The 12,463-nt window shown below is 30.9% G+C and overlaps 1 protein-coding gene across 1 annotated transcript; it reads left to right on the forward strand.

The window, feature by feature from the left end:
- The first annotated feature begins 5,216 nt into the window (after window positions 1–5,216).
- LOC107422362 (serine hydroxymethyltransferase 4) lies at window positions 5,217–8,249 on the forward strand. Its single transcript, XM_016031801.4, has 4 exons — window positions 5,217–5,968; window positions 6,783–7,173; window positions 7,266–7,367; window positions 7,659–8,249. The coding sequence occupies exons 1-4, from the start codon at window positions 5,291–5,293 to the stop codon at window positions 7,901–7,903; spliced, it is 1,416 nt and encodes a 471-aa protein (XP_015887287.1). The 5' UTR covers window positions 5,217–5,290; the 3' UTR covers window positions 7,904–8,249.
- The last annotated feature ends 4,214 nt before the right edge of the window (window positions 8,250–12,463 follow it).

The following is a 12,463-nucleotide window of genomic DNA, read 5'->3' on the forward strand; positions in this document are numbered from 1 at the left end:
CCTTTTTACTAATCCCACACAGACTAGTCCACTACCTTTTTTTAAAAAAAAAAAAGAAAAAAAAAGATATTTTGGTTTTATTTTTTATTTTTTTTTAGCAACTTGGAATTTAAACATAATACTATAATTAGAAAATTAATATGTAGTATCAAATAATGTAAGAGAAGTAGTGAATCCCACTTGTTTGGAATTGGAAAGAAATTGTCAACTTATATATTACATTGTTGTCCCCCCAAAAAAAAAAAAAAAAAATTGTGTTCTATATACTATTCCCTTTAAGCACTCAATACTAATCCCTTAAAGCCTATTTCTTTGCTTTTAGGGTACCTCCTTTAAAACACATACATACCCACATTTCACAAATAAAGTTCAAACTTTATATATTCATTTCAAATGTATACATCCAATCAAGTTGAATTATTTAAGTTGAGCCACATTTGATTAGAAAAAAAAAAAATTCAAATTGGTTAGCTTAATCTAGTTATGTTTCCAAAGGAACCTTATAATTCTTGCGAGAACATATCAGTTATCAAACAATAATCCCTGGTCTGGATTTACATGCCCTAGTTTTAAAAAATAAATAAATAAATAAACTTTATACAAATATTTTTTGCATCATCAAATTGAAGATAGATAAATAAAAGAAAGAAAAAGAAAAATTGAACATAGATAATATGGTTGTTGATATTTCATTAACGTGAACGTTCATTACATACACAAATTAATACCATGTTATTGATAAGGAACGATATCATCTATGATCTTAATATACAAAAAGCATAATAGGTGAGTCATTCAACCCAAAGGCACATCTACATCAAGGTTTCATTCAATCTACTTGACCAAGTAACCACCACCAACCCCAAAGATGGTATTTTAAAATACCCTAAAGTGGCATTTTCTCATCTACCAACAAATGTGACATTTTTCTACAAAGAAAGAAAACCAAAGTCTTTTCACCAACTAACAATTTGTTATCTTCACATAAATTCATATAACAAATCGAGTTGTAAAACAACTTGTTTTTCGTACAAATATTCTGATTCATCTCTCACTCTGAAAATCAAAAAAATATTATGTTCACCAATCTTGTTTATTAAAATTTGGATAATAAATTAATTTATAATTTTTTATTCATATATATCTATTTTAACCTTTAGTCTTGATGAATTTAATTTTATATGTAAAAATTTGATAAATAAAAATAAGTATATAGAGTTTATTTATTTATTTATGTCCCACTTGGAATTTTATTGCACAAGCTAAGCAAGCCTGCAAATACTTCAGCAGACTTTACAAAAAACGCTTATCTAGGTTGGTGTGTGTTTGGTGAGGTGTGTCCAAAATTCCATACACTTTGGTGTAAACTAAATCCACATCTTACTTGAGAACACAGCCTTAGTTTTATGTATTAAAAATGATTAATTAAAAAATTTGAGCAATTAAAAATGAGAGAAATAGATGTGGTGCTCATATACAGCTTTTTAGTCGTACTTAATTGAAGGTGCACTCACACCCCACAAAACAAAACAGCCCAAAAAGATGGATGAGTTTGGGTAGGGAAGGAAAATGTCAACATCTAAGGAGTTGGTGTACTTAAAATGACAAAATTACCCTTCACCAACCCACAAACCTCTCAAACTTCAAAATCATAAATTTCTTGAAAAGGTTAAAAAAAAAATTCTAAACCAGTACATCCAAATACTTTACCAACCCCTAAAAGTGACATTGTGATCACATCATTAACTCATTCTATATCTCTATCTCTCTACGAATTTTTCTTTTTCGGTGAACCAAAAATTTTTCATTTTGTATAAATTATATGAAATTGATATTTCTTGCACACTTTTTATTTTTTTCATTTTGAATATGGGGATTCAAATTTATCATTATTGTTTTAAATAATAGTTTTATCAATTTACTGTCCCTGTAATAAACTATATTTCTTGCACATTACGTTGTTCAAATGGTCCTATTTTGGTGCAAATTCAATTCTCTCTAGTCTCTTTGTTTTGGGGACTGGGAAGATTAATCTTGCATTGGAATTTTTAGTTTTTTGGCATAAGATTGCCATTTTAAAAAATGCTTTTAATCTTGAATGTGATGTCTCACGGTCAAGGTGGATTGTAAGAATTTATTTCCATATAAGGTAGATGTAACAACATTTGCCATGCAAAAAATTAAAAAAAATAAAAAACAATATTTTTTACTTTTTATTTTTAAAATATCATTTTTCAAAAAAATATATATATAATTTAAAAATTTTTAAAAATCACAGCGCAATTCAAATCATCGATAAAGTATAGAATCTCAATAAAGAAAACCCTATCAACATTAAAAACATTTAGAAGTAAAGGAAAAAATAAAGAACAAATATAATTTAAAAATATATAAAAAAAATCACATATAAACTCAAATCACCAAAAAAAAGAACTGTAACGAATGGAAAGTTACTACTTTTTACTAATATGCTGCTCTGTATATATTCCACTTGGTTTATCTCAAAAAATAAATAAAGAATATCGATGAATAACAGAAAAAAAAAAATTGTGAAAAACGTTATATACATATTGGTGAAAAACAAAAAGAGAATAGAGTGTGAAACTAGAATCAATAAAAAAGAACAAATAAAATTGAGAAAAATCTTAGACCTAGATTAGTGAAGAAAATAAAAAATAAAAAAGAAGAAAAGTAAAGCCTAAAACTTAATGATGAACACAATGAATGGGTGGCATTTGAGAAGTTGCAGATCTGTTCAAGCATGGTGTTGTATTAGGGGTGAGAAGACAAGCGATGAAGGAGAAGAAAACAAAGAGAAACGCGCATGGGTTTCATTATTATCAAAACAGTGGGAAAATCGTTTTACTGTTTTTTAAATTTTATTTTATTTTCAATTTATTTTTAAAATTGTTTTTGAAAAAAGTTTGCCAAACTGTTTGCTTTTATTTTGGGAACGTTCTTAAAATAGTTGGCCAACACAGGGTGTAATTTTTTTAGATTACACATGGACATTAATTGATTTTAATTTTTACAATATAACATATATTTTATTTACCACATACAAAAACGAATAGAATATAGGACCCTTTTTTTTTTGGATGAATAATAGCATACAGGAACCTACTAAAACCAAAACATGGCAATTTTTTAGTTTTTTGAATGACAAAACAAGGCAATTTATTGGCATAATAAGATGAGCATTATTATTTATTTAAGTCCATTTTTTTTATTATTTAAGAAAATAGTGATTTTTGTGATTGTTCGATTAATGTACTAACTTCATATAAATAAATAGTAATTATTCTTCAATATTTTTATCAATTAAAATTTACCCCTCTAAACGAAAATATATTTATTACTCTCCATACTTTCAATTAATTGAGTTGTCTTGCATTTGTAAAAGTAATCAATAATATTTATTTTTTTGCCAAAGATCAATGTTTTTTTTTTTTTTTTTACTAGAATCAAAATCAATTACTTATAAATAATGTGAACTATTTAAATTCCAACAATATAACTATCTAATAAATCGTCCCATATAGTATAGTTTTCTCGAATACAGCCAATGACAATAAATTGTTGTCATTGTCCATTTCTGACAAACTTTTCATAAAAATCAATCCATTTTTAATCAGTATATTTGACTACTTAATGATCCTCAAACTTGTAATTTCACTCTTTATTAAATCTTAGGCATTTTTTCATTAATTAAATTTCTCTCAGAAAAAAAAAATGAAAAATGAAAAAGAAAAACATAAATGGATCTAGTGTATAAGTAGATATATAAACATAATAAGAAATTAATAGATGGTAAGACAATATGATTGGTTTTATTGATTAAAAGACAGTACAAATCATAATATATAATTCATAGATGTAATTTTTTTTTTTTTTGGTAATAATAGATGCAAATTTTTTTTTTTATTAGGTATATTATACTGTATATTTTTAAATTTTTTTTTATTACAATCGAATATACTAATATTTATATTTTTATAATTTTATAAAAATATCTTGTGATAATTAAAAGAAACTTTAAAAATATATAATATAATATAGCTCTTATTTATTTATTTATATATATATATTTTATACCCTGCTACATATTTACACCTCCATATTAATTACATCAGAAATCAGAAATCAGGTGATTTTTTTCCCCTTATGCCCCCTATTATTTCTTTTTTCATTTTCATTGATTGTGTTTTATATACAACAAAATATTTTTCTGTTTCTTTCTTTAAAATACACACACACACATATTATATATACTTTTGTTTTTTGATAATATATAAATACATAATGGGACAAAATTAGAGTTTTTGGTAATTTGTTGGACAAAATTTGGATTCTAAACCAAATAAGACACCATTTACAAAAAATTCTGCTACAGTGAGTAAGACAATTAACTAGTTTCCATTTAAACAGCTTAATAGTAGAACCATTGTTTTTTTCTAACAAATATCTATAATTAAAATCCCCAACCTAAAATAAAAAAATAATAATAATAATAATTATGAACTGGTATGATAATATTCCATAGAGATAAACTCCAGTTTATTAAATTTATATAAGTTGCTGTCATTTATCCATCTATTAGCCTTTTTACAGCTTGAATTCACATAAAAAAGCCTCAAAAGCTTGAAGGAGATTCAACCTGATCAAACGTACTTAATGAATCAATGCATTTGCGGAGGAATGAATAAATTGAATACATAAAATTATAAAATCTGATCTGTTTTCTAGAATTTTGTCTTTTACACTTTCATTGTTTTTAAGAACAATATTTCAGATGATAAAAGCAAAATCATGAATAGATCAATTTTAAAACTTGTAGCAAACAAACAAGACAAAATAAAAATAGGTTATAGTCATGAAAATGAGTTTGGAGTTCACAGAGACATAAAAAAGTGTTTAAAGAAAAAAAAGTGTGGCTCTTAAAATTATAAATAAAGGAAAACATTCCGAAATAATTTGTGACAAACAGATATTTTAAAGTAAAAGGGAAAAAAAAAAAGAAAAAAGAAATAAAAGAGTGAAAAACTATTGTGGATAGGCCACCACCACACACCAACAACAAGGTTAAAATAACACACACCCCACCTAAAATCTTGAAAAATCATACAAATTTAAGGCTACAAGGGGTATAACAGTAATTTCAGCCCACACCTCCCTCTTCTTTATAAGACTCAGATTTCCACCATGAAAATACCAACAATTTTTTCCTCTCTCTCTCTCTCTCTCTCTCTCTCTCTATACACACAAACCCTCTCTTTTTCTGCCTTCTCCAATGGATCCCGTTAACGACTGGGGAAACACACCTCTCGATGTCGTAGACCCAGAAATCCACGACCTCATAGAGAAAGAGAAACGCCGGCAATGCAGAGGTATCGAGCTCATTGCCTCGGAAAACTTCACCTCCTTCGCAGTCATAGAGGCTCTCGGAAGCGCCCTGACGAACAAATACTCAGAGGGTATGCCCGGAAACCGTTATTACGGTGGCAACGAGTTCATCGACGAGATCGAGAACCTCTGCAGAGCCAGAGCACTCCAAGCTTTCCACTTGGACCCAACCAAATGGGGTGTCAATGTCCAGCCTTACTCTGGATCTCCGGCCAACTTCGCCGCCTACACAGCGGTTCTTCAACCCCATGATCGGATCATGGGTTTGGATCTCCCTTCTGGTGGGCATTTGACTCATGGGTATTACACCTCCGGTGGGAAGAAGATCTCCGCGACTTCGATCTACTTCGAGAGTTTGCCTTACAAGGTGAATTCCACAACTGGGTATATCGATTACGACAAGTTGGAAGAGAAGGCTTTGGATTTCAGGCCCAAGTTGATCATTTGCGGTGGGAGTGCGTACCCTAGGGATTGGGATTATGCTAAATTCAGAGCTGTTGCTGATAAGTGCGGTGCTCTTTTGCTCTGTGATATGGCTCACATTAGTGGCCTTGTTGCTGCTCAGGTATGACTTTGGGTTTGTTGTTTATTTTTGGTGTTGTTGAAATTTTGGTTTTGTTGCATGTGTTAATTTGGTGTATTTGGTGTCAGATCTGTGTGTTATTTGGGGTTGTACATGATTGGAAAGATTTAGTTTTTGCATGATTTGAACATAATTTCGTGTTTTGAATTTGGGATTTGTGTTTTTCTGTTCCATGCAGATCTGCTATTTGCTTCTTCTTTAATCTTTTTTTAAGATTAAGGTCTGGGTTTTTGAAGATTTTCACGTTCTGTAAAAATATTGATTAACTTCCTTTTTCCAATTTGTCTAGCATGTTTGATTTTCTTTTTCATGCTTGATTGACAACTCAATGTTATGTTGTAATTAGCGTTGCAATGCACGGTTTTGAGAATTTTGTTTCTAAGCTTTGATTTCATAGTGAAATAGTACATGCACTGTACATGCAGGTCTACATATGACATTGACCATCTTTAGGATAAAATTTCAAATGAATTTACTTTAAGAAATTTGTTGTCGGTGGAATAATGAGATTTTGTGTGTTACTTTTGAGTTATAAATTATGAAGTAGATCTAGCCCTGCATTTTATGTTTGTAAGTATAGTTTGGATGCCTTTATTGGTATGCCAATTACTGGATCTGATGAGAACACATAAAACTGGGTCCTTTTATTTAGTTCATGCTGTTTTTTTGTATATATAGATGTGTAATGTAATTGTGTTTTCAAATCGGAAATAAAGCATGTGAATTTCCGTTAATCTAAATCTAATTTGTCCCTGTTGTTCTTACTCTAATTTTATTGTTGTTCTTGTTGGAATAGGAAGCTGCGGACCCCTTTGAATACTGTGACATTGTTACAACCACTACCCATAAGAGTCTGAGGGGTCCTAGGTCTGGTATGATCTTCTACAGGAAGGGTCCTAAACCAGCCAAGAAGGGTCAGCCTGAGGGTGCAGTTTATGACTTTGAAGACAAGATCAACTTTGCTGTTTTCCCCTCCCTCCAGGGTGGTCCTCACAATCATCAGATCGGTGCCCTTGCTGTTGCCCTGAAGCAGTCCCTGTCACCTGGGTTCAAAGCATATGCTAAACAAGTCAAGGCCAATGCAGTTGCCCTCGGAAACTTCTTGATTAGCAAGGGATACAAGCTTGTCACTGGAGGAACTGAGAACCATCTTGTTCTTTGGGATCTCAGGCCTCTTGGTTTGACTGGTAAATGAGAATTCAAACTAATTTGATGGTCATGGATATTGATTTTGTCTCCTGTTCATTCCAGTTCTAATATCCTGACGATGTTTTCTCAGGCAACAAGGTCGAGAAGCTTTGTGACCTATGCAACATTACTGTCAACAAGAATGCGGTGTTCGGTGACAGCAGTGCCTTAGCTCCTGGAGGAGTTCGTATTGGTAAGAACTTCTATATGCATTTTCCTTACTTGGGTTTGGAGTTATAATTTGATGCTCCAAGGAATCTGTTGTCATGGTGGTGTTTGAAGAAATTCAAAGATGAATTGTGAAAAAAGACAGAGAAGAAAACAATTGGACTTTCTGTTTTTGTACATGTTTCAAAGATTTACCTTTGAAAACCTTTTATTATTACTATCGTTTACTATAGCTTGTTTCTAGTGATTCAAGTTGTTGAATTTGTCTTGCTACATTTGGCATGAATCTTGGACTAATCGGAGATTTTATCGATAGGTACCCCAGCCATGACATCAAGAGGTTTGCTCGAGAAGGACTTTGAGCAGATTGGAGAGTTCCTCCACCGAGCCGTAACCATCACCTTGAGCATCCAGAAAGAACATGGGAAGCTATTGAAGGACTTCAACAAGGGACTTGTGAACAACAAGGACATCGAAGCACTCAAGGCTGACGTCGAGAAGTTTTCTTCCTCATTCGACATGCCCGGCTTCCAGATGTCTGCAATGAAGTACAAGGATTAGATTTCATCACTTCCACATTTGCTACACTTGCCATGAACATAGCCTTCTTTGGCTTATGAGTCAAATGGAATTTTCTCTTCTTTTTTTTAAGTTGCCTCACTTGATGCACATCGGAAAGGTTACAAGGGGAACTGAAAAAAAAAAAAAAAAAAAGAAGAAAAGAAGCAAAAAAAGCTTTGTATGGTTTTCAGTTATAGGTTAGCTTTGTTTATTTTTTCTATTCATTTAAAGTTTCTGTTGGTTGTGTTATGAGAGTTTGATATGATATATGTCCTCTCGATAACTAGCTGTATTACTTTTCCAATAAACAATGAAATATGAATCTACAAATATTTTTCTTCTTTAATTTTTATTTTTATTTTTTGGGAATAATAAGTCTAGAAAAAAGTTATTGATGTAGCACGAAATGAAAAAATGATACAAATAAGTGAGCTACATGGTCTACCCCCAACCAATTTTCGTTGTCTTTTTCTACCTCATTTAAGAAAGAGTGGCTCGTGCATCTTTTCTTCTTTTTAGTTTCTTAAAATATTTAAAACTTCCAACTCTATGAGGTATTTTTGAATAATTTTTCTGTGTCACATAACACTTTCTACTTAAAGCACACGGAGGATCTATGCGTAGTTGTTATTGCTTTAGTAAAGTGATACTGTAACAGTCTCTGCACGAGTAAGGTCAATTAGCCGAACTATTGGACTAAGAAGGAAAAAGGAAAAGCCCCTGTATTTTAATGTTGACTAATGACTTGTTTATTAGCTTGGAGAGAAAATTATAAAATACTCTTTGTGTTTCCATTCAAGTTTCAATTTGCCTTCTAAACTTTTTTATTTACATAAACAAGCAATTTTAATATTGATGGGTGAATTTTATCAAACAATGCCAAAAGTTTAGAAGGCAAATTCCTTTTAGAAAAATATATTATGAGGTAAATTGAAACTTGAGTTTAAAGTTGAAAGGTATAACTTGTAATTTTCCAAGCGTTAACATCATGGTGCAACTTAACTAGGGACTACTTAAACTTGGATCAGAGGGAAGCAAGCAAATAGGTTCAGGATCTTCTAAAGCATTTCCTCATATATAGGTTCCAATAAAATATGTAAATGTTTACTGTTAGACTACTTCTTTCTTGTAGAAAAAGTAATTTCACTTTGACATGACTTTTTTTTTTATATAAATATATATATGATTTTGCTATAAAAAAACACCACGTACACGCCTGGGACCATAATATATTGCAAGATATTAGACACATGCAATGCTCTCTATGTGGTGCTTTTGTAGCATGATTGCATATATATATATATATATACACACACACACATATATATGAATTTTTATGCAAATATAACCAATTTCTTTCACTTTGATCATTTTGTTGATTTGGATCCTGATCCTAACCTTGAAATTGAACTAATTATGACAAATTATTAGCAATTCTGGAAAATTTTGATAGTGAGATTTCTCTCAGAAACAACTAATTGATATTGGATAGTAATTGTCGTGTGGCTAAGTTCTGATCATTTTTCCTTTGATGGTTTGTTTGCTTTCATATTTTTATTTCTTTTAAATCTTTTTCCCCTATGTTTAAGATTATACTAAAGAAAGAAAAACGTGTTTCCCTTTGCATTCTTCATAGTTCATACAAACAATTTTTAATATAAATCTAAATTATGTCCCTTCTTTACTTGGAAGAAAAATCTAGTTTACGGTTTACAGAGAAACATGTTCTTACACTAACTATGGAGAAAATCCCAGTTCTTATTAATGGTGGCAAACCAATTTCCCAATTCTCTGCTCCCCAAAGATCCCCATCAAAGAGCTTTGGCTAAGTTTTGGATACAGTTTCTTGTACACGAAGTAATTGTTTTTCTGATTTAAATTTATTAATTACTTGCATAGATATGGAATTCAAATTTCTTTCATTTTTTATTTTATTTTGATGTACATGATTTTTGGTGATTTGGATATCCTGATCATAAACTTGAAACATATTAACCTAGTTGCCTATCAATATCTAACAAAATGTGGCATCTATCTGCTATCTTCTTTCCCCTCTGAGAAGGAAAAAGAATAGGAAGTTACAAAGAAAACACTGGGAAGTTTATGAAAAATCCTGAAAGAACAAGCACTTGTAGACAAGGAATTTTTAGTTTGGTGACACTATAAATATGGTCATATGGAGTTCTAGCTCATTGGTTTTGATTATGAGGAATCACTACTGGTATAGTATATACTTTACGTGCTTCATTGAGCCTTTATGTGAACTTAATTTTCGTTATCAATTAAATTTATATTGGCTTAAGTCCTACCATGGATGCCTGCAAGGACAATTCAGTGTCACAATTTTCTTAGACAATGATTCTCGATTCAAATTTCCCATATACCCTCTCAATATCAAAAAAAAAAAAAAAAAAAAAAAAAAAGTTGAAGTTGAAACAGCGGAAGAGAAGAAGGTAAAGGGCTAAAGGGTATGATGAAAATTTGACGGATCTTTGCTTGTTGAGGTTGTCTATTGTTCTCCCAATTTGGGAGTCATGGACTAGTTAAAACTGCTTTATTGATGAAATTGATTAGAATAGAGCTAGTTTTTCATTCCTATCCATGTCCTCCTTTATTTTTCTTTTCTCTTTATTATTATTATTATTTTTACCTTTCTTTTGTGTTTACATGCTGTTTTCTAATGGCTCGTTTAATAATGTTCTTAGACTAGAGCATAAGTGAATGATAATACGACCATTATGATAGTCATTTCTAATCGTAAAAAGAAAGAAAAAAACATTTATAAAAATAAATCTCGTTTCATAACTAATTTAAATGATTTTTAATATGATTATTTTTATTGTAGTTTAATCAGAAGAAGCCTAAGTATGATTTGAAGCAAAAACCAATTGATATGTTGTCTATTATTGTTTTGGATTAAAATTTGTTCAGGACTCCTTATTATATATAATATATCTACAAATTGATTGCCAGTAATAGGTTTTTGGATAAATGCCGATAATAATAGCACTGCAACTTACTAGCCTGCAAAATCTTGATAATATCACTTTTTAACAGGAAAAAACCACCCTTGTGAAGATTGCATTATACCAAAGTTCAATATGAACCATATTTCATTATATATATATATATATATATACAAAAGTTTATGACGAGCTGCCAATGGAAACCCAAAGAAGTGTCTTCAAGGGGATGTAGAATATTAAGCAATGGATCTAGAGAAGTCTAGATTTCCACTGCATAATTATAAATATTGACGATAATATTTAACTTACAGAAAATTTTAAAAGAACTTGAAACGAAAAAAAAGAAAAAAAAGAAAAAAGAAGAAGTGCTAATATCCAGGATAATTTGATGCTAAAATTGATAAACCACAATTATCGTTTCCTAAGAATAAACATTGACCATCCAAAGTCTCTGCTTGAATACGTTCAAGTTTCCTTTTGAGTCTATCACTTTGTGTATTATGTATGTCTTAGAATTCCAACTATCAGGACAAAAATATCTATACACCAAAAGAAGATCTCCATTTATGGCTTTCACGAAGTATCCATCTAGATCACACGATGGTACCTCCAAAGTTGGTGCACTTTGGCTAACCTTGAGGTACCGAGAAGAGTCACTTTTATCAATATCTTCACTGATTATATCTATAGACACAATTACACCATCAAAGGTGACACCAAGCATTCTACAATAAGCACGATAACAACTTACAACAAAGAAGGGTCTCTTGATAATGCAGCTAAATCAATGCGGTGTGGTTCTATGAATTGAGGAAGATGAAATTTTTGACTAGAAAGTGGGTTTAAAACCATCATCATGGTGGAATTGGAATTGTTGTTTTTCTCATAAACTAGCAACCAACCGTGAGACCAGGAAACAGCACACAAATCTAAAGCATTACAAGTAATATCAGGGATATCTAACTTAAAACTTGCAGATTTCAGTAGAAATGAAATTATATAAACTCTAATTGAAACTTTTGTTGTGTATATGGCACGTCAATAGCCATGGAGGCTGGTGGTTGCTTTGCCACATGCGGTTTTCTTTGTAAAACAAAGCTATGGAATGCCATGATTTGCAAACGGCATTAAACCTTATATAATCAGAAAGAAGGACCATTTGTCCAAGATTAAACCCAAAAGATCAAAATCAAAACCTGACCAACTTGGTGATAATAAATATTTTAATGATGATGATGATGGTAGTAAGGTCGACAAAGAGTGTGCCTTCTTATTTTTAGCCCTTGAACAGGTTGAAGAGCATGACTTTTTAGCCACTGCAAAAGTTGAAAAAAAAAAAAAAGTTTTAACGTTCAAAGGGGAAAGATAGATATATACAGAGAGAGACTATTTCTATTATATGAGACTGTTTCTATTACATATAAACGACGAAGAACAAGAATTCAACTAGGGATATTTTATTTTATTTTTTTAGGCTATAAGTTAAAAGGTTGGAATTTGAAGGGTTACGGTATACGTTAGACACATCCATGTTGATTGGACAATCTGTACACATCTATGTTTATAGATTGAGAGGGAGGTACTTTGAACCTTT

The sequence above is a fragment of the Ziziphus jujuba genome, chromosome 3 (genome assembly GCF_031755915.1).
Source record: "Ziziphus jujuba cultivar Dongzao chromosome 3, ASM3175591v1".
NCBI lineage: Eukaryota > Viridiplantae > Streptophyta > Magnoliopsida > Rosales > Rhamnaceae > Ziziphus > Ziziphus jujuba.